This window comes from Tachysurus vachellii, chromosome 10, assembly GCF_030014155.1.
Source record: "Tachysurus vachellii isolate PV-2020 chromosome 10, HZAU_Pvac_v1, whole genome shotgun sequence".
Lineage (NCBI taxonomy): Eukaryota > Metazoa > Chordata > Actinopteri > Siluriformes > Bagridae > Tachysurus > Tachysurus vachellii.
In genome coordinates this window covers 19,739,255-19,766,148 of record NC_083469.1, presented here as the reverse complement: position 1 = coordinate 19,766,148, position 26,894 = coordinate 19,739,255, and the positions used below count along the sequence as shown (strand labels likewise).

The 26,894-nt window shown below is 42.6% G+C and overlaps 1 protein-coding gene across 1 annotated transcript in view; it reads right to left on the bottom strand.

The window, feature by feature from the left end:
* Positions 1 to 284: 284 nt before the first annotated feature.
* Positions 285 to 26,894, bottom strand: part of akt1 (v-akt murine thymoma viral oncogene homolog 1) — a 52,866-nt gene continuing 26,256 nt past the window's right edge. The window contains exons 3-14 of the mRNA XM_060880171.1: positions 21,345 to 21,473; positions 19,436 to 19,547; positions 18,851 to 18,977; positions 17,593 to 17,724; positions 15,587 to 15,652; positions 13,238 to 13,306; positions 13,015 to 13,140; positions 11,596 to 11,724; positions 5,316 to 5,530; positions 4,944 to 5,031; positions 4,447 to 4,549; positions 285 to 2,552 (exon numbers count right to left, since the gene is read on the bottom strand). Of these exons, the coding sequence (XP_060736154.1) occupies positions 2,473 to 2,552; positions 4,447 to 4,549; positions 4,944 to 5,031; positions 5,316 to 5,530; positions 11,596 to 11,724; positions 13,015 to 13,140; positions 13,238 to 13,306; positions 15,587 to 15,652; positions 17,593 to 17,724; positions 18,851 to 18,977; positions 19,436 to 19,547; positions 21,345 to 21,473 (1,376 nt within the window). The 3' untranslated portion in view covers positions 285 to 2,472. The remainder of the gene's footprint in view (positions 2,553 to 4,446; positions 4,550 to 4,943; positions 5,032 to 5,315; positions 5,531 to 11,595; positions 11,725 to 13,014; positions 13,141 to 13,237; positions 13,307 to 15,586; positions 15,653 to 17,592; positions 17,725 to 18,850; positions 18,978 to 19,435; positions 19,548 to 21,344; positions 21,474 to 26,894) is intronic.

Sequence of the window (26,894 nt, the reverse complement as noted above, 5' to 3'; positions counted from 1 at the left end):
CAGCACCAGGATATAAAGAGTTTAAAGACCAGCTGTGGAGAACATTCAGGAGTGTAGACTGAGTGTAACTCCAACATGAGCTCAGTCACTGTCTCATTATTTTTGTGTACTCCTCCTGATGTGTCCTCTGTGCCCTGAAATTAGTGATAGTCAAGTGGTTAAGGTGTTGGTCTACCAATTGGAAGGTTGTGAGTTCAAATCCCAGGTCCACCAAGCTACCACTTTTGGGCCCCTGAGCTCTAGATAAGGGCATCTGCTAAATGCTGCAAATGATCAACCAACACTTTTAGCCAAACTTTTTTTTTTATTTGCTCAATTCCACAGAAAAAATTGAAGCCATATAAACAGATGTGCGTACAAAGTTTATATTATTCGTATACTAAAGTTTGTGTCTTAGAGAGTAGAGGAAAGGCAGCTGAAAAGCAAAATATCTCCCCATTTCAAATAAAAAAAAAAAAAGTATGAGAAAACATATGCATGTGTAACAATTGGGTCTTAAAGAAACAATATGAAGATTTATACGTAATACACAATGTGGAATGTTAGAAGGTTGAAATAAACAAACACGCTTCATTCTTTTCTTTTGTCTGGTCACCTGCTCAGTATTTGGCATGGAGACCAATTATATGCAACAAAGTTTACTTATCGCTTCTTCAAACAGAAAGACAGAGAGGGGAAAAAAAGCATTTACATTCATTTACCCATGTTGGAGTTTAGCCTGATGATTACTACATGAAATCTGAACACTGATCAGAGTAATGCACTTAAATAGAGTGACGATTCGAAAAGAAGTCACTTTCAAAAAAACATGTTCATGGACCTTAGCTTAACAGATTCTCTAACTGTACAAGTCTCATTTCAGTATCTGTACATGCACTGTACTGGATTGTATCTGAAAACAATTTCATGGTATTTACACCTTGCAATAGATTAATAGACAGATGTTTGTGTCACCTTCAAGCATAAAGGAGCTTCAGGTACAGTAAGGTTTTGTTTTTCTTTCATTGTTACAGACTTCATAAATCAAATTAAATTACACTCATATCCATGTATCACTGGAGCTTATTTCATTCTTTCTAAATCAGCATTTTAAGTGCCAAAGCTGGTAAAACCATAAACCATAAAATCGTGGGCGAGTGTGTTACTGGAAATGCCTCGAACTCATCGATCAAATAAACAAGCTCAAATTCTCTCCACGCCTTTAGTTTGTAAACACGGCCAACTTTGCATGTTTGGTTTTACATGTAGCTCCTCTATGATATGAGTAATGCCGAAATGTACAAACGTTACAACATCTGAAGCAGAGAAGAGTCTATCTGCTGGTTTTTAATATATAAATATCGAACACATCCAGGTGTAAAAAAAAAAAAAAAACAGTCCAAAAGGTCGCAAGCTGGTTCTGCCACTCGGGTCCCTTGGTTTCAAAGCCAAAGTTTGTAAGAAAGTCCTTAAAGTTGTTAGAGTAGTTCTACCTGTAGTACCTCACTGAGGCTGTGCAATGTGCACTGCAAAAATGCACTTAATACAGAAAACAACCAAAAACAGGAAGTAGGAAAAAGAAAGACAATGCAGAATGGAAGAAAAGTACCCAGACAAGATTATTGTAAAGCGCACGGCCTGTGGGATAACGTTCAATCCTGAATAGTTTGATGTATCGGTGCATTTTTTTTGTTAAAGTTATTAAAATGAGAACTCCTGACTGCTTTGAGGACTGAAAGAAAAAAAAAAGGAAATCAGTTCCTAAAGACTGAATTGGCTTCGATTCAAACTTGACCACTGTACTAGAATCAATCTATTATTATGCTACAGTATTGCACATTTAGTACAAATGATTATAAACGCAGGCTGGAATTGTAGCCTAAAGCCGGGGCTGCGGTGGGGGTGTTGGGGTGTGTGGTTAAGGGGTGGAAAGCAATTTCAGTCCATACATCTAGAAGTGAACTGATATTAATACAGGCTAGGCAAAGTTCTGCTTAATTGAAATGCTGCGTTACACTTTTTCCAAAACGTTTTCTTGAATTCAGTCTTTCAGTGTATAAAAACGTACAAACATTTCAGTTGGTCCGAACGATTGGTCGTCTTCTTCTTATTATTTTTTTAAATACAAGTAAAACAAGTATATTTGGCATTTCATCAAATCTTCTGTAAATATCTGACTGTTTATGAAGTGCTAGAAAACCTGTGAGCTGATGTATTAAAATAAAAATCTTCAGGTGGTAGAAGTTCATGACGGAAAATAATAATAGTTGGAAGGTTGATGTTTTATCGTTCACAATAATATGAAATGTAAAGCGATCCTAATCTGAAGCGGATATAATCCAGGAGAAGGCTTGCCTGTACACTTAGGCCAGGTTGTGAATATAGGGGGAAATGTGACGTTCATCAGTGGTGCAAAAGAGCATCAGCTACCCGAAGTACCCAGCAGAGGGTGCTGGACTCAGTGGCGTGGAGGCTGATATGGGAATGGGGTGTCTAACAGGTTCCACTGGCTGAGTAGGAGAACTTGGGAAAGTGGGGTCTCCTCTCGCTGTCGAACGGCTCCATGTTTTCATCTGCGTGAGAGAGAGAGAGAGAGAGAGAGAGAGAGAGAGAGAGAGAGAGAGAGAATGGCAGAATAATAATTCCTTTTAAAGTTTAATAAATAAATAAATAAAAATAATAAGAAAGCAGAGTAAGAAGGAAGACAAAACAGATGTGCTGTTAGATGACTTTTTTCCTACAACAGCATGTCCTGAGGTCCTTTATTTCTAATACACCACAGCAATTTCTCAACAATGATTTATTAACGAACATCGTGTTATGCTTTTTATCCATTTAAAGTTAGTTCACATTATTATTTATATTCCACTATAAACAATCCTTCCCAAACCAGCTCATTTACAGAAAGCTTCACTAGACTCTTCACTAGAGAGAGAGAGAGAGCAGAAAGAGAGAGGGGAGAGAGAGAGAGAGGGGGAGAGAGAGAGAGGGACAGAGAGAGGGACAGAGAGAGAGAGAGAGAGAGAGAGAGAGAGAGAGAGAGAGAGAGAGAGAGCAAAAAGAGAGAGGGGAGAGAGAGGGGGGAGCGAGGGACAGAGAGAGAGCAGAAAGAGAGAGAGCGCGAGAGAGAGAGAGGGGAGAGAGAGGGAGAGCGCAGAAAGAGAGAGCAGAAAGAGAGTTGGAGAGAGAGAGAGAGAGAGAGGGGGGGAGAGGGACAGAGAGAGCAGAAAGAGAGAGAGCGAGAGGGAGAGAGAGAGAGCAGAAAGAGAGAGAGAGAGAGAGAGAGAGAGAGAGAGAGAGAGAGAGAGAGAGAGAGAGAGAGAGTTTTTCTCACATGTAGTCAAAACAAGTCATGGAGAATCCCCTTGTCCTGTACGTTTGAATGTTAGGTAGCTGCTTCTGAGCTGTAGTAGGAGTGTTAATGCAGGAACAAGACAGGAAAGTTAAGGGCTACGCCAGGACAAGGCTTGGAGACGGTGCCTTAACATGCTGTGGGCTGGTAAACCAGATGTACTTCTAATTTTCCAGCAGGGGTGAAGCTCACTCCGTGAAATCTCTGCTATCCTTCTGAACAGCTATATGCAGCTATATATAAAAAGGGGAAGTTTTGTACTTGCTCAAAAGTACAACTGAATGAGAAGAAATTCACTTCAGCTAACAGTTTGTTTAAGGAATCTTCAACAATCAAAGTTCTGGCTCCAAAATCTTCAAGACGGTGAAATCTCTGAGATGTGAAAGGGCCATCAGTGTCCCAGTGTACAACCATTCATTCATCTTCATTAATAGTTTTATTCTGGTCAGGGTCACAGTAGGTCTGAAGCCTTAAGGCAGGACTATACAAACTATTCCACCTACTGAGATGTGGAAGGAACCTAGAGGACCTGCAGGAAACCCATGCAGACACGGGGAAATACCAGAAACTCCACACAGACAGTACAAAACAGCTGAAGACCTTCAGTTTCCAGTTAGAGCTGACAACGTCTGGAAGCATGAGTGACAGCGACCACTGGCGACTAGATTTGTGTCCAGCGATGCAACAAATTTGAGAACAAGTTTAAACTTATGCAAATATGGAGCGACTTCCTGCAGCAGCTACTAATGGGAATGAACACAGGAGAGTGCACACTGCTTCTCCTTCATCTTGTATATAACATGATGCATATACACTGATATGTATACGCTGCTGAATTTTGTATACAAGTGCCAGATCTTCCTCCAGTTTGTCATTCTTTTAGCGGCAAAATACGGATTTGGAACGCTTGCCGTGCCACCCACTGATAAATGTTAATACTACAGCAACCAGTGGTAGGAACTCCTACTGGTGACTTCATACAGCAGTAATAAAATCTGTTTGTGAACGTAGCATCATCCAAACCTGGAGCTGTGAGGTGGCTACGTTATCCGTTGCCCCACCACTGTGCTGCCTCCCCTAGTGTACCCTGCAGCTTCACATATTAAGATAAATACCTTCTCCCGGTGGTGTGATAGTGATGGTCTGTGCAGTGAATTCCTCATCAAAATATCTCGTATCTGTTTCTGAGGTAACCTGGGGCTTGAACGGAGGTATCAGCTGAGAGGACAGACAGGGAGAGAGAGAATAAATAAGTTAGACCAGTTCTAGTGTTTTTTGTGTCTACTGTTACTACTGTACTAATCAGAAATGAGGCTTTTGTGTTGCACTGAACAAATGGCCTTGATAAAACACTCAGCGGCTTTCATCTGCACTGTGAAAAACACAGGGCTGGGTGTAGCTTTAAGCAAGGGATGAGGATAAGCCTAACCCTTATTTACAGTGCGAGTTGCAGCTGAGGGTGTGATCACAACGAATCCATATCTCAAGGTGTTGTGTTTCACTTTAACACTAACACTCAATGATGAAAGAAATGATCTAGTCTTATCAGATCTAGTGGTAGTCGTACCACAATAAATAAACACAGACAAGACAAAAACAGTCATCATTTTACCTTTTTCTCATAAACATCTTGCCACACGATTCCAGCGAAAAACTTGTGCCGCATGATTTCTTTTGCGTCGTCAGGCCCACCTCCTAACCTAAAGAACAAGCATTAAAGGAATAGTTTATCGATGTGTGAAATGTTGCCAGTACTTTTTCCACTCACTAACTACTTGAATTACTATTGAATTTCTTCAGCTATAAAACTACACAGCTAACTGCTTAACATCTGACTGGCATCATCTTCACATAACATACTTAGTCTTCTACACGGAATAACATTATGCATTGCAAACACAATTAAGTCATAATTACATACGATAAATGCATCAATGGTTTTCTGACATTTAGATTAATGTGCGAGACTGAAGCTCCTGCTTACCGCTGTTTGGGATCTTTCTTGAGAAGGCCCGAGAGCAGCGATTTAGCCTCAGGGGCGAGTGTACGGGGAAAGCGGATGTCCTCCATTAGGATGAGCTCAAACAGGCGCTCGTGGTCCTGGTTATAGAAGGGCAGGCGGCCACACATCATCTCGTACATAACCACGCCCAGGCCCCACCAGTCTACAGCACGGCCATAATCGTTATCCTCCAGTACCTGCAACACATCCAATATCACACAATACTGAATAGCGCGCTAATAGACTCATCCTAAATTATTAGCAAGTGTCCAGTTTTATATGTAGCACTACAAAGACAGAGCCAAAGTCTACACGGTGCTAATTCCCATTACATCTGATCATACAGTTAATTGAAAAACCTGCAATTAAATCCTGTGTGATACACTGTCTGTTCCACTTGGTGGCGCTGTAATACATTACTATACTGCTCACTCCAAATCCTCCTCCAGCAGTAACACACATTTCAGCCTCCTAGTCTCTACAATCTCCACCACAATCCTTTAAACCATTCACACATCCAGTGGTCAACAGCCTAATAGTAAATAGTGTACTTTACTGTAGTTATTATATTATGAGGATCAAGGACAGACATTTAAGATATTGCCTCTTACTGGAAAAAGTCTAAACTAACAGCAGAACACCACTAAACATTGCCCTCGTTAGCATGAACACGCTCTCCAAAAAGAGATAAACAGACATGAATGAAACAATACTTCATCAGGATGCCTCCTCGTTACAAAAGACTCTCGTATGTTAAGATAAGAGGATATATTCTCGTCATACTCAATGAATTGATTTAATATGGACGGCCCCTTTCCAGGACTTGGGGTGCTTGTGGTCAGGCATCAGCTACCAGCTGGCATCAGGGGCTAGAGATAGCATTTCTCTCGGGAGCCGGGAACATTGTGTCGGCACACTCTCTGCCTGCAGCTACCAAACTACCAGAGATGGAGCTTAACTTGGGCAGGAACCGGTAACACTGAAGAGTTAAACTGTGTCGCTTAGTCTCAGGAAAGCTAGTCATCTTATGCTGGATTCTTCAGCTGATCGTGTATCTGAGAATATTCAGCCGCGTGTACAAAATGCGAGACTCGCCACAGAGAAGTGCTTATATTACACTTTGCTCATGCTTATAGTTGCTTTTCTACGTTTCAAGTAAAGTGCAAAAATGCCAAGTCCATTTCTTGTGTTACTCATTACAAACAGGTATAAAACCAAACAGAACTGATAGAAGTGAAATGGAATCAGGGAACCGAAACAAAACTCAGAAGCAAACACTTATTTTGCATGGTGCAAAAGCCGCAAACAGGAAGCCTCAAATCTGGAACAGAAACGTTAATGTGAAATCTGAGTTAATGGCTAATAAAATGGTTTCTTTCCTATTCCATATATAGTCCACTAGCTTAGTACTTACATCCTACTTTCAGAGTGCTAAATGTTTCTGCATCAGCATCATATTTCTAAGATTTGCGGGGTAGATGTGGCATCCACAGGGGTAGATGTGGCATATCACATGTTCAGTAAATGTTACTCTTCATGAAGAACTTATTCATAATTCCATATAGTATACATATTGTTAAAATACTAATTATATTTTTCTCATCTTTCTAGATTTGAGAAGCAGCAAATTCATCGAGTTAAGCTACAAGCGCAAACAGGGGTCCGTTGGAGCATAAATTGTAGCTGTCCCCTGTTTACTCTTATTAACATTTTCAGCAGAGGAAGAGCAGCCCACAGGACAGGGTGACCAGGTTCACAATTATATGCAAACTTGTTCTAGTTTAAAAATATCCTGTTTTACACCAAATACACCATTGTTTTATAGCGAATAATCAAATCCAATTAGAACAAAGTACAAATGCAGGCAGTGGGTCTATGGTGTACTGAATGATCTTTGCAACCAAACTCAAGTTCTGACAATTTATTTTTCTGACAATTTTTTTTAAAATGGAATTTAAAATGTAGTTTTACACTAAAGGTAGAGCTAAAATTGCTCAAAACAAGCCAATAGACTGTATAGTGGATCATTGGATGCTGTAGACTCTCATCTATCTATTACAGGTTTAAAAAAAAAAAAATCACTCGATAGCCGTTTAGAGCATGAGTCAAGTGTGATGGCCTCTCAGTGCAATTGTGTTTGAGCCGATTTATTAATGTCATCCTGCCACACTTAAACCCATGGTCAAGAGCTGTGACTGATATAATGCCATATGGCTTCAATGAAACTTTCTGTGAATGTTTTTTCAGCATAAAACTTTACTATGTTTGTAGCTTACCCAGACTAGGGACAGCATGTAGCCAGATATCATGTCTACTGACAAGGTATTAACACTGTATATTGGATTTATTAACAACCTGTGGTAAATTTTTATGGGCTACAAGCAGGAGCAAAAAAATTGTAAAAGCCCATAGTGCGTGTGTGTGTGTGTGTGTGTGTGTGTGTGTGTGTGTGTGTGTGAGAGAGAGAGACTGTGTACACGTCCTTATCAATACAAACACAGCTGCTAAGTCCAATAGCTTTCGAAATCTACCATTTTATTATACTAAGCCTACCTACATCTTACCTAAAAGGTTTTTCATTTTGTTCATTCTGCTTTAGGAATGCTACGAGTTGGAATGCGAGACGAGACACATTATAAAATATTAAAAAAACTCCTGGTTAGAAAACAAAGAGAACACTGAGTTAGTATGAGCTAAATATACATGATAAATTATGAAATGAGCTAAGTATTATGTATTACTATGTGTATTATGTATTACTTTTAGTCTCAGACATGTACATAAAGATTAAAAACTGTGCTCAGAAGTAAGTACACTAGTGTGCAAGTTGTTCTTTAATGTATACGGACACACTGCAGTTCATGGAGCTAAGATGGGGATCTTGATCACTGAGGGCTTGTGATCTTTAGGGTTCTGACTGAGTGTGAACTACATATCAGCAGTAAATACTGCAATTCTAATAAATTCTTTAGTGAGAAAAAGAAAAAGAGGGGGGAAAAAACACAAGGCACACTTCCTCTCATTGTAATTGTTAGCCTAAAGATTCAGGTAGAGGGATAATGTAGAGGTTTGAAGGTTCAACTGGTTTTTGCCCAGCATGTTAGTTTACGACAAAACACGCAGGAAGCATTACAAGTACTCAGTAACCAGTTTGGTTTTGGAAATTTAGTGAAAGTCTTACATTAAAACTATGGTTGTTATTATTATTAAGTTTTCCATTTAATTAGCCTTTAACAATGCAGTTAATCCAAACCTCATCAGAAGGTTGATAAAAACAGACAATGTGTTATATCTGTGAAAAGGTCATGAATAGAAAGATCTAGAGTTCCAATAAACTACTAAAATATTATTGCTGTCCACATTTAAATAATATTCATGAAACAAATGTAATCTGTACTGAGTGAGTTTGTGAAATTTATTTTACTCTCGAGTCCCTGGCTGAAGCTGCATCCCGGTTTGAGACCCGCTGCATTAAAGATGCAGTTAGTCATTTTTACAACCCTCTGCTGTATGCTTGTCATATTTCAATGACACTAGCAACCACATACTCCTTGTGTATTGCACAATAAAACGGAAAGAAAGAGCTTTACTCACGATCCGTTTAAAAATATTCAGACCGCACCTTAATAGATAACTGTTTGGAATGATTACAAAGACAACTTTCTAATTCAGAGAATAATTCCCGTGTTGTACCACAACTCCCTGTACGAAGCTTGTGAAGGGTCTGGGATGGTGTATACGTTTCTGCTACCTTACTGTATACTAATTTCCAAGGCAGTCTGTTGGGTCATGTGCCCATATTAAAGATTTTTGCCCTAGTGTTTGTATATCACAGCAGTGTGTGGAGTCCTCATTCTAGTGAGCAGGTCAGGGTGAACGCTGTGCCCTCAGAGGGGGAGACTAAGCCCATGGTGGTAAGGTGAAGCCAGCGTGCTGCTTGGATTACTAATTGCTCTCTATTTCCAGCGCCTCTGTCGTGTGACTCACAGAGAAGCAGAGACAGACAGCTGGGCTTGCAGCTGCCCCTTATATGTAGAAAAGCAGCACAGCTGTGGAGCTGCCAGGAGTCCAGGAGCCAAAGCCTATCCCTCATACATACATACACACACACACACACACACACACACACACAAGCACAGACTGCACCAAGTTTACACAGTTACACGATCACCCCCAAGGAAGCTTGAAGGCTTCCTCAGAAGCACTGTGTACACATATACACACCAGGGGGACACCTATTTTCATCCACCTGTCATCTTGTACAAAGGAGGACACACACATACACAGGCAGATTCTATCAAAACAAAATGAAATTAAATCAAACAAAATAACCAAACAAACCAAAAACATTTCTAATTAAACGTCTAATTAGAGTGACTAACAAAAACGGATTTATTTATATGATTTATTAAGGTCGCCTCCTCTTCTCCACTTTCGCCGCTCAGTTCCTAAACATATCTCCAAACCTAAAACTTACTATACAAACGATACACTTAGAAGTGTCAATCAGCAATGTTTTTGCAGGGCCACAAACACCCTATAGCTACTATGTGGATTAGGGCTGCATCACTGTTAAATGATTAATTTTTTTGTTTTCGTATCAGTGTGTGGTTGACTATCATTGCGTGCTCATGTCTCTTGTCAAGCAGGTTCTTGATTCTGATTCTCTCTAAGCAAACATCCAGTGAAAGAATGTCTGAGTGTATCCTGAGTGACCATTTCTCTCTGTCTCTCTCTGGCCTGGTGGAATATTCCCAGACGGAAAGGCATTCCATAGCCCTGTGCCCAAACAACAAGCTCATTGTTTATGGCAGAACAACCTGTAACACAGCCCACCGGAGAGGTCGCACAGTTTCCACAGCGACCTCCTCCTCCTCCTCCTCCTCCTCCTTACCAATAGAACGAAAAAAAAAAAAGAAAAAAAAACTTAGGCTGTGCTGTCAAGTCAACATGAGGAGAAAGAGGTGAGAGGGCATATAGGCAGGGAAATATTGGCAGCTCTATTTAGGTAAGGATTCTCAGGAGAGCTTCTAGATGTTTCAAAAGATTTAATGGGTAAACAGAGTGTGAGATAGATCGTGAAGAGGTCCTAGTTAACTAGAGGAGCTTAAATATCGAGTACCTAGTCAATCTGTGAGAACGACATTGACGTCCAGCTCCTGGCCAAAAATGACAAACATTTTGCTCAGTTGATCCTTCTATATGATTCATTACATCCAGTTTAGGTATATGAAAGATTTATCAGACGTTACAACTATGGCCGTCATGTCTAACTACGTCAGCACGTGGGTATGCGTCAGCTGAGGCGCGAGGGGGCTTTTGGTAACAGTGAGTCCGTTCGACTGGCATCAAAGCTCACATGCCACGCTGATCTCCCAGTAAATACCAAACTGAGGCAACAGTGTCGATACAGGCACCCTTCACCCGGAAAACATTCTTCGTACACACACACACACACACACACACACACACAGACACAGACAGACACACACACACACACACACAGACAGACAGACAGACAGACACACACACAGACAGACAGACACACACACAGACAGACAGACACACACACACAGACAGACAGACAGACACACACACACACACACACACAGACACACACACAGACACACACACAGACACACACACAGACACACACACAGACACACAGCCACGCTGATCTCCCAGTAAATAACAAACTGAGGCAACAGTGTCGATACAGGCACCCTTCACCCGGAAAACATTCTTCGTACACACAGACACACACACAGACAGACACACACACAGACAGACACACACACAGACAGACACACACACAGACAGACACACACACAGACAGACACACACACAGACAGACACACACACAGACAGACACACACACAGACAGACACACACACAGACAGACACACACACAGACAGACACACACACACAGACAGACACACACACCTATCATGTTACTGTTTAAGTGCCATATGTCATACCTGCACACAACAGTGAGAGCCACACCCCAACACTATCACAATGTGTGTATCTACACAGCTGCTCCTCACCTCAACTTTCCTGAGGTGGAGTAAATCATTCACTCTTAAAGGGACAAGAACGCAGACACACAGAACTGCTATCCTTACACGCAACACACACTGGACTAGTGATTTGGCGATGAAATCAATTATTATTTATTTATTATTCAAAATGCTTGAAAGGACCTGATGGTCACTAGTCTAGTTTCTGTGAACCGTGCATTTGTGTGTGGTGTGTGTTTACCTCAGGAGCCAGATACTCTGGTGTGCCGCAGAAGGTCTTCATAGTGGCTCCGTCCGTTATGCCCTCTTTACAAAGCCCAAAGTCGGTGATCTTTATGTGGCCATCTTTGTCCAGCATCAGATTTTCCAGCTAAAGGACCAGAACAAGAAAGAAGCAAGAGGTTTATGAGCAAAAGCCAGATTCAGTTTTCCAGTTCCATGTTCATTGCATTCAGGTGGGTATATGTCTAAACCATAAAGACATCATTCATGAAGCTTTATAGGCCACTGTCTGGGTGATGTCACAGAAATTTATTTCAAATAAATGCAATAAATATTTCCAGCACAGCACCAAAAAGTGCTCCATTGTGCTTTTCTGTGATGCAAAAAAATTCAAACATCCATTCATTCAATATCATATTTAACAGAATTAAACTCAACACAACTTGATTCAAACCAATAGCTGTACAGAAAGGAGCAGTGAGCACCACTGACCACAGTGGGTGTGTGTGTAAGCACTCTGTGTGTGCACGAGTGTGTGTGTGCGCTGCAGAGGTTTAATATCAGCATGTCCTCTCTCTGTCTCTTGGGCTACTTAAAGTCACCTGGCAGCTGTAGCTCACACGTGGCCAGAGGCCCAGGCACACCAGTCAGCACAAACTGCCCCATCCTGCTACTCTGGCAATTTCAGAGGAACCATAGCACATCCCCAGCATAGCGAGTGGGAACAGGACAGAGTGAGAGAAAACGGCAAAATACAGGTTAAGTGAGTGAGCAAGCAAGAGCGAGAGCCAGAGAGAGAGAGAGAGAGAACACAAGGTGTGAAGAACAGAGATGGCTCAGTGCTCTGTTGGTCTATCTAGTGTCATTAGTTCATGGAAATCACTTCTTGTGAACTCCACCAGTTTCTTCTAGTAGAGCTGATATCTGAGGTGGGGAAATGTTATTTTAGTGCTCTGCTACGGTGCAAATGGATGAAGCACATGAAGGATGACATAACCGTTCTATTGCTATTTAAGGAAATATGATTCAAGATAGTTTATGGGAGGTTGATATCTGTATATGTGTGTGTTTCTATTTTAGTGGGGAAATATTTGACAGTTCTAACCTTGTTCGGACATCTCACAGGACCCAAAGCGCAAAATGCTCTTTTCCAAAAACTGCTGGTTTTTAAAATAAAAAAATAATTAAAAAACACCAAAATGTTTCCTTTTGGCTAGTTTGGTTAAGGTTCAGGTTAAATTTACCTACAGGTGCACCATTAATCACCTGCAGTAATATTTATGTCTGTGAATCTTTAGCAAAAGAATGTGTGTGTGTGTGTGTGTGTGTGTGTGTGTCCACCAATAGATGAACTCTGTTCAACTAATCAAATTAAGCTTTCGTCTTGCATCATATTCCATCACTAATTAAACCATTCGCACTCTGAAAATCTGTTCACCTTCAGGTCGCGGTAAACAACGTTCCTCTCCAAGTGCAGATAGTCCAGTGCAGAGACGATTTCTGCTCCATAGAAGCGTGCCCGGTCTTCAGAGAATACCCGGTCCCGTGACAAGTGGAAGAAAAGCTATTGGAAAGAAAAGGGTTGAATATTTATTGCCTTCAGCCACAAAGACCGCTTCAGCTAACTAAGTGAATTAGTTCAAGCGCCATTCCACTCTCACCTCTCCTCCGTTTGCGTACTCCATGACGAAGCACAAGCGATCGTGTGTTTGGAACGAGTATTTCAGCCCCTTCAAAGTGAATCAGTTCAACACAAACACTTGGATTAAAAACAACAACAACAACAACAAGCTTGCAGAGACCCAGTTCAAACATTCTAACCAGCTTGACTCTTAAAGTTCAACACAAATGTCTAACAAATTTCAGGAGATCTACAGTAGCAACAGTTTTAAATGCAAAATAATAAAAACAAGTAAATACCTTTGCATTGTAAACAGCATGTAAAGCAGCTCAGCTTGTAAAGCAGAACAAACACTTCCTCCTTTTGTATGGTGTTATTTTTGCTTGTAATACTAACCGAATGCCTGCTGTTACTGACCTTATTTTCTGGCCTTGTTCTGGCTCGCTTTCACAAAATGTACAGTAACTTCATGTGTGCAATTAAATAAAAAGTATTTGATGAAAACTTTAAACAAATTAGTGTTTGTTTTTTATTTTTAACCAATTGCCTTCATCCAAACACCAAATACATCAGCAACTGAATTTAACAATGAATGTAAACATTTTTTCCTTCTTTTCAGTGAATTGTTTTTACTGGTTCATTTCCCTCCCAGCTCTAAAACATACAGTACAAATAAACACAATGTAAAGACTTCACAAAACAACTAAACTTCTATGTTGACTGACTATATAATTATATAGAACTCAATAAAATAAACACTTTAGTTTGTAGATTGTTGATTATTTATGTGAACTGATTTGCAAATAATGGGTTATTTCGTTTAAACATGGCTTGAAACAAAACTTGGAATAAATATCATTTTTTTATATTAATTATAATGAAAACCAAAACTGTAAGGAGTGTGTATTATATTCACCCAGTAGAGGAGTGTGTATTATATTCACCAGGTAGAGAAGTGTGTATTATATTCACCAGGTAGAGAAGTGTGTATTATATTCACCCGGTAGAGGAGTGTGTATTATATTCACCAGGTAGAGAAGTGTGTATTATATTCACCAGGTAGAGAAGTGTGTATTATATTCACCCGGTAGAGGAGTGTGTATTATATTCACCAGGTAGAGAAGTGTGTATTATATTCACCCGGTAGAGGAGTGTGTATTATATTCACCCGGTAGAGGAGTGTGTATTATATTCACCCGGTAGAGGAGTGTGTATTATATTCACCCGGTAGAGGAGTGTGTATTATATTCACCCGGTAGAGGAGTGTGTATTATATTCACCAGGTAGAGAAGTGTGTATTATATTCACCCGGTAGAGGAGTGTGTATTATATTCACCCGGTAGAGGAGTGTGTATTATATTCACCAGGTAGAGAAGTGTGTATTATATTCACCCGGTAGAGGAGTGTGTATTATATTCACCCGGTAGAGGAGTGTGTATTATATTCACCCGGTAGAGGAGTGTGTATTATATTCACCAGGTAGAGGAGTGTGTATTATATTCACCCGGTAGAGGAGTGTGTATTATATTCACCCGGTAGAGGAGTGTGTATTATATTCACCAGGTAGAGGAGTGTGTATTATATTCACCAGGTAGAGAAGTGTGTATTATATTCACCCGGTAGAGGAGTGTGTATTATATTCACCCGGTAGAGGAGTGTGTATTATATTCACCCGGTAGAGGAGTGTGTATTATATTCCTCAGCTAGAGGAGTGTGTATTATATTCACCCGGTAGAGGAGTGTGTATTATATTCACCAGGTAGAGGAGTGTGTATTATATTCACCAGGTAGAGGAGTGTGTATTATATTCACCAGGTAGAGGAGTGTGTATTATATTCACCAGGTAGGAGTGTGTATTATATTCACCAGGTAGAGGAGTGTGTATTATATTCACCAGGTAGGGCAGTGTGTTTAGTGGCAGACTGCTGTCTCGGCCATGTTCCACTACAAGAACATGTAACTGCTTTAGTGGTGCAGCGGCTCGCCCTTGTGTTTTCTATCACCTTTAAGTTCACCACCTTCACTAAATGAACTTATTTAGTGCTTTAAATGAATAAGTTAAGCACTCGTCAGCATTTAAATCTAAAATTTCTCTATGTCCATAAACAGCGAAACAAACAGCAACATTAAGTGTTGCTCATCTATGTAAGGCTAAACACATCCTGTACATGATCTGCTTCTAAAATCCCTGTAGTGATTACAGCCCCAAGCAGTTTCTCTTCACTGTCAATGGACTGAAATCCCAGACAAAAACGTGTCCTAAAATAGCTAGTGCTGAGTTTTATAGCAACGTTAAACTGTAAGGAGGGAACCAATGGAAATCTACAGAGTGGGGAGAAATGCAAGAGAAGTGTGTGTGTGTGTTCTGTGCTTGCACAGTTTCTCTCACCGTCAAGAAAGGGTGCTTAGAATTCTGGAGGACGCGGTTTTCAGTAAGTGTGTGAGCCACTTCATCCTAAGAGACACATCACAAAGAGCTGTAGTGTACTTGAATTATGTGGACTTTCTCTATCACACACAAACACATCTGTAACAAAGTACACTGACAAACTCTCATCGACTTAAAAACTCACTCGCACTCTCACTCGCAGTCTCAGTCACTCGCAGTCTCAGTCACTCGCAGTCTCAGTCACTCGCAGTCTCAGTCACTCGCAGTCTCAGTCACTCGCAGTCTCAGTCACTCGCAGTCTCAGTCACTCGCAGTCTCAGTCACTCGCAGTCTCAGTCACTCGCAGTCTCAGTCACTCGCAGTCTCAGTCACTCGCAGTCTCAGTCTCAGCCACTCGCAGTCTCAGTCTCAGCCACTCGCAGTCTCAGTCTCAGCCACTCGCAGTCTCAGTCTCAGCCACTCGCAGTCTCAGTCACTCGCAGTCTCAGCCACTCGCAGTCTCAGTCTCAGCCACTCGCAGTCTCAGTCACAGCCACTCGCAGTCTCAGTCACAGCCACTCGCAGTCTCAGTCACAGCCACTCGCAGTCTCAGTCTCAGCCACTCGCAGTCTCAGTCTCAGCCACTCGCAGTCTCAGTCACTCGCAGTCTCAGTCTCAGCCACTCGCAGTCTCAGTCTCAGCCACTCGCAGTCTCAGTCTCAGCCACTCGCAGTCTCAGTCACTCGCAGTCTCAGTCTCAGCCACTCGCAGTCTCAGTCACAGCCACTCGCAGTCTCAGTCACAGCCACTCGCAGTCTCAGTCACAGCCACTCGCAGTCTCAGTCTCAGCCACTCGCAGTCTCAGTCTCAGCCACTCGCAGTCTCAGTCACTCGCAGTCTCAGTCTCAGCCACTCGCAGTCTCAGTCACAGCCACTCGCAGTCTCAGTCACAGCCACTCGCAGTCTCAGTCACAGCCACTCGCAGTCTCAGTCACAGCCACTCGCAGTCTCAGTCACAGCCACTCGCAGTCTCAGTCACAGCCACTCGCAGTCTCAGTCACAGCCACTCGCAGTCTCAGTCACAGCCACTCGCAGTCTCAGTCACAGCCACTCGCAGTCTCAGTCACAGCCACTCGCAGTCTCAGTCACAGCCACTCGCAGTCTCACTCGGCGTCTCACTCGGCGTCTCACTCGCGCAGTCTCACTCGGCGTCTCACTCGCGCAGTCTCACTCGGCGTCTCACTCGCGCAGTCACTCGGCGTCTCACTCGCGCAGTCTCACTCGCGCAGTCACTCGGCGTCTCACTCGCGCAGTCTCACTCGGCGTCTCACTCGCGCAGTCTCACTCGGCGTCTCACTCGCGCAGTCTCACTCGGCGTCTCACTCGCGCAGTCTCACTCGGCGTCTCACTCGCGCAGTCTCACTCGGCGGCTCACTCGCGCAGTCTCACTCGGCGGCTCACTCGCGCAGGCTCACTCGCGCAGGCTCACTCGCGCAGGCTCACTCGCGCAGGCTCACTCGCGCAGGCTCACTCGCGCAGTCTCACTCGCACTCGCAGTCAGTCGCGCGCGCTCGCAGTCAGTCGCGCGCGCTCGCAGTCAGTCGCGCGCGCTCGCAGTCAGTCGCGCTCGCTCGCAGTCACGCACGCTCGTTCGCAGTCACGCACGCTCGTTCGCAGTCACGCACGCACGTTCGCAGTCACGCACGCACGTTCGCAGTCACGCACGCACGTTCGCAGTCACGCACGCACGTTCGCAGTCACGCACGCACGTTCGCAGTCACGCACGCACGTTCGCAGTCACGCACGCACGTTCGCAGTCACGCACGCACGCAGTCACGCACGCTCGCAGTCACGCACGTTCGCAGTCACGCACGTTCGCAGTCACGCACGTTCGCAGTCACGCACGTTCGCAGTCACGCACGTTCGCAGTCACGCACGTTCGCAGTCACGCACGTTCGCAGTCACGCACTCTCAAATCTTGCAGCTGAGCTCAGTTCCTTCCTGTCACATCCCTTCCTCTTACTTACCTTTGCTACTATTACTTCCTTCTTAAGGATTTTCATGGCATAATATTTTCCTGTGGCCTTCTCCTTCACCAGGATGACTTTGCCAAAAGTGCCTTTCCCAAGGAGTTTGAGGTATTCAAAGTCATGCATAGTCTGAAACAGCACACAAGCAGAAGCATATCAACAGACCGTTGGAACAACAACCTAGGAGTGAGAGTTTATATACAAAAATGAAGCAGCCCTATTTACAGCACTGTGTTTATTTACACAACAAAACATTTACAAAACATGCACATGTTGGTGGATCTACTGCTGTGTGTATGAATGGGTGTGTGTGTGTGAGAGAGAGAGAGACAGAGGAGAGAGAGAGAGCAAGTGTCAGAAAGAGCAAGACAGAGAGAGAGACAGCGTGAGAGAGAGACATCGTGAGAGAGAGACAGCGTGAGAGAGAGACAGCGTGAGAGAGAGACAGCGTGAGAGAGACAGACAGAGAAAGAGACAGTGAGAGAGTGAGCGAGAGAGAGAGAGAGCGCGACAGAAAGAGAGAGCGAGAGAGACAGAGAGAGATAGAGAGAGCAGGACAGAGTGAGAGAGAGCGAGAGAGAGAGAGGGAGGGTGCGTGAGAGACAAAGAGAGAGAGCAAGGAAGAAAGAGAGAGAGGGAGAGAGAGAGAGAGCAAGCGAGAGAGACAGTGAGAAAGTGAGCGAGCGAGAGAGCTTTGTTTTGTTTTAAACCCGTTTCATTTAACTAACCACTTCTAGCAGATGATCCCTTACCTATAGGACCCCAATAAGAGGAATTCACTGTAACATTTAAAGACAGCACTGACCCACTGTCTGTTCCTCATGTCTTTGAGAACCTCTGGGTTAGCAGCAGGCGCTAAAGGGAAAACCCTCACTACTTCAACCTCCCCTAAATATTGTTCTACATATAGCAACAAACATTCAGCAACAAACCCAGTTTTCTTCAACCTTTCCTCATGTGAGCTATATTTAGCAACGGCGCTTCTGAAATCTACCCACGATGCAATCTGAGTCTTTATTGTGGAGTCTGTAGAGGAACAGAAGCTGCAAGTAAGTTGCCAAGAAGAAAGTGAGCGACTTTACTGCTAGGCTGATTACAATTCCCATTAAACACTGAATTAATAGTTACTACGGCGTCTCGCTACAGCTGCTAGTGTGTTCGGACAACACGGCTCGAAGGTGAAACAGGGGTAAGAGAGAAAATCCTTAGCCGTGCTGGAAAGACCAGGGTTAATCCGTACGGAAGCGGGACGTACCACTTTGTGCCGAGGTTTGGTTAGATACATCTCCATGTCCATGGGCTCAGGAGAAGAGTCCATCATCTCCTCTTCCTGTTTCTGCAGACTGTCAGCCACAGCCTGGATAGCTTTAGTCCATTCCTCCCTGCAGAAAAGAGCACAATTTTAGCATCAACAAGTCAAAGCAAACATTGAGTGGATAAGTTAATGAAATTACTCAAAAATAAATAAATAAAATAAAAAATAATAAAAATATAATAAAGGGAAAAGGAGAAGGAAAAAAAAGCACAATACTGAAAGTCACAGACTCTGAATTGAATATTATTTCAAACATCTGACACGGAGACAAACATCTAATCTTCTCTTTCTGATTTTAAGAACTAATATTAGTATATTAGCAGAGAATAAAAATATTGTGTGATAAATAGCAATTCCTCAGATGTCATCAGTCATCAGTTCCTCAGATGTTCAGAGTATTTTCTCATCATACAAAATCATCAACATCTATGTTGACAATCTAAAAAAAAAAAAAAACTAAATAAAAAGATACCGATACTTAGCAAGATACAACTAGCTGAGCAAGTGTGTGTCGGGATATCTGACCGTTCCTCTGGGGTCTCCACGTGGAACGTGCGCTCAATAACAGTGGTCCACTGGAGGCAGCGGATGATGAATGTGTTGGGCTTCGGCCTCTCCGTCTTCATCAGCTGACATTCTGGACGTGGCCAAGGAGACGTGCGCCAGAGAGCGAGAGAGACAGAGAGAGAGAGAGAGAGAGAGAGAGAGAGACAGAGAGAGAGAGAGACAGAGAGAGAGAGAGAGAGCGCCAGAGAGAGAGAGAGAGAGACAGAGATAGAGACAGAGAGAGAGAGAGAGAGAGAAAGAGAGAGAGAAAGGCATGGTGACGATCATTTATCTTTATCTCCATTCATCCCCAGCACTGCATTATACACTCATGCTGAGGAACCTCCGCAGTTGCGCTGCAGCAGAACAGGTGCATCATGGGACTGCAGCGGTGTTCAGGTCCTGCTGTTCTCTTTCGTATTAAAACAGTAATGTAGTTTTGTCACACTGAGAATGCTGTGGTAAGTCATCATGACCATGGTTTCTATGGACTCTTTGAGTCATTATACAGTACAAAAACCCTCTTAGTATAAAATGCTATTCATCATTCCAGGAATTTTGGAAGATTTCTCAGTTTTAACACTGGACGAGTTTAGCAGCTGTTTTTGAGGGTTTGGGGTTTTTTTTTCCAGCATGCAATCATTCCTCTCAGCCAGTCTTGCTTTCAGCTTATAACAACAATGTGATGAATACAGGCAGTGTAGGAAGTTTAAAGTTTAAAGACAAATATCAAAAAGAAATAAACAAAAACAAGGGGAATTTCATCTTCCTATTTTTCTGGAGACTTTTGCAACCACTTCATCGTAAACTTTCCCTTTAATTTTCTCCATCGCTTTTCGGTTTTTAAAAAGGTCAATTAATACACAGAAAGAGTGGTATTTTTTAGGTTATAGACTATTTAGACTATTGTATTTAAAAATCAAAACAACAACAAAAAAAGCGAAATAAATTCAAAACCCCACTATCAGAGAGGATCCTCTCTCCGTGCACGTTACTCTGGGTTTCATGGAGATGCCCAGAAATCGACACCTTTTTGTTCTCTGTGCTTACACACTGAAGAGTCCAGCAGAGTCAGAAAACTTCATCAGCAGTTAAATAACTAACGCTCGTGTCTTTTTTAGCAGTGAAACAAAAATGAGCCCTGGCAACTAAACCAAAAAATCACGACTTGTGCTTTTTGAAGTAACAAAGCACAATGGCGGTGAAACACAGTCGCATCAGGAGGAGCCATATGTGGGAGAGGAAGCTGTAGCACTGAGCCATTTGTGGCAGGAGAGGAAGGAGCGGATGGGGTGGGGGGAAGCGACATAAGAGGCCTGTCGAGGAGATGGAGGACTTGAGTGGAGGCCACCACTGCGCTCCAGCAGGGCTCATCAACAGCCCAGAATGCTTTGCACCGTGTCATCGGTGTACACCAACATCATCGCTGTTAAACGACTGACTGCATCTGACGCTAGGGCCGACTGCTGCTGATGCTGCTGCTGCTTTAGAGCAGAGCCGAGATAAATAATGAGAATAAGGCACTTAATAACCGTTATAACTCACGAGTGTCAGAAGGGAAGCATTTCCTTTAACAAACAATATGGCTGTCTAATTAGCCTGTTCAATCATTCAAGCGGCTTTTGGCAGCGATGGAGGGCTGATGCTCGGCTGAGTTCAGAAGGGGAAAGTGAGACGGAGAAAGAAGTGCTGGAAATGTTCGAATTCACTCAAGTCCTGCAGCTCTTGGGCTCGGGCGGATTTGAGCGTTTATCTGCTCTATTTACTGCTCTCGTACAAATAAAAGGAACGTGAAAGACTCTTGATCCTGAGACTTTCAAAAGTTTAAAACTTATCCTACAAAAAAAACAAAAAAAAAAAAAAACGAAAGTCAGCGTGAGATACTTACGTGCCACAGAGAAGTTATTGAGCGGTGTCTCTAGCTGGTCCACGTCCTGAGGCCGCTCTTTATAACCAATAAACGTACCGTCCTTCTTCAGCAAGAAATACCGCGGCCTCCACGTCTTTATGTACTCTCCTGTGGAACGGTGAGGAAAACACAAATAAAGCCTTTTGGTTATATTTCTGTGAGATACTCTGTAAATTCCTCTTTAGGATAATCTAATATACTACTGCAAGCCGTTATTGGTGTCATGGTGAGTCACTGTGGACGATCACACAGTTACCTCACTAATAACTTTTTTACTGTGCATACTGCATTGATTTGTTTTAAGCTCATTGTGTTTCTTGCACAAGGGGATTTCATTCCTTTTGATTTCCGGCTGTGACTGGGCAGAAGTTTGCAACCCCTTAGCTTTGATGCAAATCCTACAGAGTGAAATTTTCTTAGATGATGGCTAAGGACAGAACAGCATTGCATTGCTGACCACACTACTACACTAGAGGAACTCTTCCTCTCCCTCCCTCTCTCTCTCTCACACACACACAGGGTTGTAGTTGCAGGTTGTGCTGCTATGTAGTATACGCGTATGCTTAGTGAGTCAGTCTCCCGAGTGGCCTCACGCCTTGTGGATGTGTGCAGTATATCCACAGTAATTGTGTCATGCAGGCGAATTTGGCAATTTTTGTTCTTCAATCCCCGTGCCAGATGTTTTTTTTCCCTTGATAAAACTGATGCCAAAGTAGTGACTATGCTAGAGCAAGCTTTTAAAGACCACTATGTGCGTCCTGGTGCTTCTCCAAGACCCCAAGAAAACATGTCAGGTCACGATGATCACATTGTTTTGTCATATAAAGACTTTGCGTATTTAGACCTTCTGTCTTTGTGAAGCTCGTCCATGGAAATGATTATTCATGCAGCTAATACAGCTACTTAAACCTGGTCCTAAATCTTATGCTAACTCCAACCTCACTTATCAAATGCAACATTCTGCCTCTTAATGTTTTCAAAAATCAGTGTTTTTTGTGAAAATGTTTTCAGCACTAAATAAACATTGCAACAAGGTCAAGAAAGTCAGATATTCCAAACTTTTGAGAAGACGTTTGTTCCTGATGTCTATATCCAACATCCCCATACACACACCTGCCTGTGCTGTTAGCATGAACACACCTCACTTTCACATTTCACAACTAACACCCCTCTACCCTTTACCCATAAACCTTTATTTCTGCTCAAAACCAGAAGGAGACAGTGTGCCAGATGTTGCACAATTTATTATAAAAAAAAAAAAAAAAAAAAAAAAGCTTATGCATTAGGGAAGGGGAAAAAAAAAGCCCAACTGAAGCATCTGCAATGTCTCGGTGAGAAACTGAGAGTGAACAAAAAGTTGGAATGGAATAGTTTTCCAGGATAGAGAGTCTGAATTCATTTTTAATTACGGCAGAGTGGTATTAACCCCATGCAGAGGCTGAGCAAGCTGTCCTTAATTGGCCCATTTACTCCTGGCGCTTCAGTTCTGAGCCATGCAGAATCAGTCAGAGCTGCCAGAGCAAACTGCTGCCTCTCTGCCATCCACTGAGCTCTGATATGTTCCCACTGTGACGGACCAGTCAGAAAACTGAACGCACACCCGAGCCCAGAACTGAGGTGCCGCCACATTCATCAAAGGTGGCTGTCGATAGAACTATCGGTTGCGATCGGAATTACGCTGTTTGCCACAGATGACACGGGCCAAAAAGCAGAGCCCAAGTCTTTTATTTGATCATACAACTTCCTGCTAAACAATTCGCCTTACACACAACTGGGAGTGTACTGGTGCACGTGAGAAAACATCCGCCTCCCAGATCCGTGCACTTAACAAATCTCGATTCTGCAGCAGATGTCCAATATGTTATTGCGGCTGTTGTCATTTTTCATCAGCCGTCGAGAGGAGGAGGACTCCCGCTTAGCCGCCCGTTTTGCAAAGTAAGGAGGTTTCGGCAATCAAAAGACACTTTGTTATCGGAGCGCTGAGGCTGTCACAACTCACAACACTTAAAGCTACAGTCGAGGGCCTGAAAAGAGCAGCCTGCCTCTGAATTCTCTTGTGGTACTGAAACCGACTGACTGTAAGAGGTGCTGTGAGTTTTCCCTTTACCATAGACACAACTCATACTCGGGTCGGCACTTGTTCAGGAACTTCAGTAACCTGCGAAATAACAGAACCAAAATAATAAAAAACAAGAGTAATGGTGAGTTCTCCATGCACATTTGCAGGACCTTTTGCGAGAGACAGAAATTTTGTTTGCTTTAGAGTTTGGAGTGTGGCTATGGGGATTAAATGTTCATTCAGCTAGAAGATCATTAGTGAATTCAGGCATTGATGTTGTATAAGGAGGTCTGGTGTTCAATCGGTGTTCCAGTTCATCCCGAAGGTGTTTTTCACTCATCGAAGGCCACTCGAGATCTTCCACTCCAACCTTCATGGAGCTGACTGTGTGCACTGAGGCACGGTCATGCAGGGAAACAGTTTTAAACAGCTGTGTGCTTCCAGCTTTGTGGCAAGAAGCTGCATTTGGGTGTGATGGTCAGGTGTAAACAAATCTCTCTCAAACTATATCCCTTCCTTCCTCTCTCCTCTCTACTGTCTTTCCCAAAACTGTTTAGCTGTTAAGTCAACCCAGGAACAGCATGTCAACAATGCAGACACAACACGGCCACGGTGCTGGTGACAAAGTGGACCTGGGAGAGATACACACAGGGGGAGAGAAATAGGATCCATGGGGCTGCTTAGAGAAAGCCACATGCTCTCACCTTTCCTGAGCGTGTAAGTCAAATCTCAAAGACGACAACAGCCACAATCTTCCGTTCGTTGGACAAGTGTTTAAAGACATGGAACTGTGTGCACATAAGAACTCTGGGGCTGTAACTGTGTGTGTGTGTGTGTGTGTGTGTGTGTGTAAGAAATAGCTACTGACTATATTATGACTGCCTCAGTGGGTGGCTTTGCTCGTCATCACAGGCGATGAACACGCTGTGCAGCCAACACATGCCGGCCGGGGCGGGTACCGTGCGTCAGTCCGGCTGGCACCCAACACATACGCACTCTGAGGTCCTCAGGAGAGGTCACACTTTCAGCTCTTGTATAGAAACTTGGAGAGGTCAGGCTGTTAGTCTCAGATAATTTGGAGTTAAAAAAATAATAATAAAAACTCTAGCGACCGTTAACAAAACATTTGGTATGGTTTAAGTCCTCAGTGGTGTAACTGCTTACATACACACACACACACACACGCACACTCTAACATTAGTAAGTTAGTGTGAACTGGAGAATAAGAGGGCTCTTCTATGAAAGCCTGGTAATTTGGTAATTTGAGAAAAAAACTCATTTCCATCCACTTTAGTTCCAGGAAGGAAGTTTAGAGTCACTTTTCAGAGAAAACTCTTCTTCCACTCAGGTTTGCTCTGTCGTTTGACTGGACGCCAAAAGCATTTGTTCGAAGTCTGTTGTTTTTATTCCCCTATCTCTCTTGCTATTGCATTTGCTCAAAGCAACAGGGATAAACATTAGTTTGTTGATCAGCTGTGTTGTTGGTATGCTGATGCTTCCTTTGAACTAATAAATCTCCATTGTGGATATGTGGGATGTGGATAACTTAGTGGATATGTTGGTATCCCAAGTCCACCAAGCTGCCACTGCTGGGCCCCTGAGACAGGCCCTTAACCCTCAATTGCTCAGTTGTATAAAATGAGATAAAATGTAAGTCTCTCTGGATAAGAGCTGGACATGTAAATGTAAATGGGTACCAGTTGCATCACCCCTTGGACATGAATAAGAGGCGTAAAAGCTTCTAGAAATCAAATCCTCCAAAACGTAGGCAATGTTTTTTAACAACATCTAACATTTCCATGGTTAAATATTGGTTGTAAAAACAGAGGTGTACAGTGATCAGATTTACTATATGACCAATCAGATCATTCGTTCTACTTTTTGTAGAAAAGCCAGTGCATGAGGGATGTGTGGAGGATTTAAATGTGTTCAGACCACCAGCTCCCACATCGTTCTGTGATAGAAAGATTCTCGAGGTGATCTCCAGAGGTAACTGTGACTCGTTCCGAATAACCCAGAAACCTAAAAACACTGATGATAAACCTGCTGCATTCCCTGTGCTGCTCTGCACGTCCTCATCGGTGGCTCAGCTGTAGGATTGATGATGCAGTAAGGTAATGTACGACATAAAAAGTAGGAATTCCTTCTGGAAGCTTGCTTTGCACTTAGGCGTGTCCTTTTATACCGTCCGCAGATTCGTATTTACAATTACTGTACGTTACAACCGTTAAACCCTTCGTGTTGCTGTAATAATTGATAGAAGCTTGTTAAATAATGCCTTCCTGAATTATGCGTCGATTTACGAATCGTACTGCAGTCTTGATGCACTTGAAGCATCAGCACATACAGGGGAAAAAAGGCTTTATTAAAACTAATAGGGTTAATTATATCTTCTAGAGTTAATTCTAGAGAATTCTTTTTTTGGTCTTTAACGGTCAAGGCTGCTTAAAAAGCATGCATACACTTGAGCCTCGATTACTACACATTTATTTAAATTAGAAGGAACACGATGCTAATAATAATAATAAATAATAATAATTAATAATAAATTAATAATAACAATAATAATAACAACAATAATAATAACAACAATAATAATAATAATAATAATAATAATAATAATAATAATAATACTAATAATAATTCCAGTCTCTAGCTTGTCACACTTGAAATAGTTGCCCCTGGATCACTATAAACTCCCAGTACAGTACAGTACCGAGTCCTGTGTTATCGTATTACTCTACTCATACTAAACCCGGAGTGAACAATGAATCCTGGTCCACACTGTACTTTCCGATTTGTTTCTGATTCGTCTTGTACTCTTTGTACGAGTGTAAAAACCATCACTACGTAAATACAGGCAAAAAAAAAAGGACAAAAGTAGTAATCTGAAGATCTTTATGGACAGATAGACTTGTTTACTACTTGGTCCTCATGTTTAGGTCACATTACCAAAGTCGACAATAATCCTCTGAGCTGCTACTGATGCGGAACAGAGGGTGAAGTATGATTCGAACCCCGTCGTTTCACCAAGCGGCGCTAAGTGTTTCATAACCCCGGGGTTAAAAGAGCACTTTTCACAGTGCTATAAATCATTCCCTACATAATGGATCCTGTATTAAAGAGATTTCTAGCACAGTTATAACCTGTTGAACAGTTACATGGCCTGTATCGTAATTCGTAATAAGGGAAATAAATAAATAATAAAAAAAAAACTTGACAAAATATAAAGCCGCCACGATCACGTAGGCTGATTTATGACTGAATTTAGTGCCACTAAAGAAAGAGCAACACCTCCGGCAGTTTATGTGAACTGCTCCGCTCAGTTCCGTTGCTGTTTTTCTGCCCACCACATCCGCCTGACCGTCTGCTGGTCTCTCTCACCTTCCCTTTCACAAGAAGCTTCTAATAAAATCACTTCTGTGAATTCTCCCCCTGTCTCTCTCTCTCTTACACACACACAGCCACCA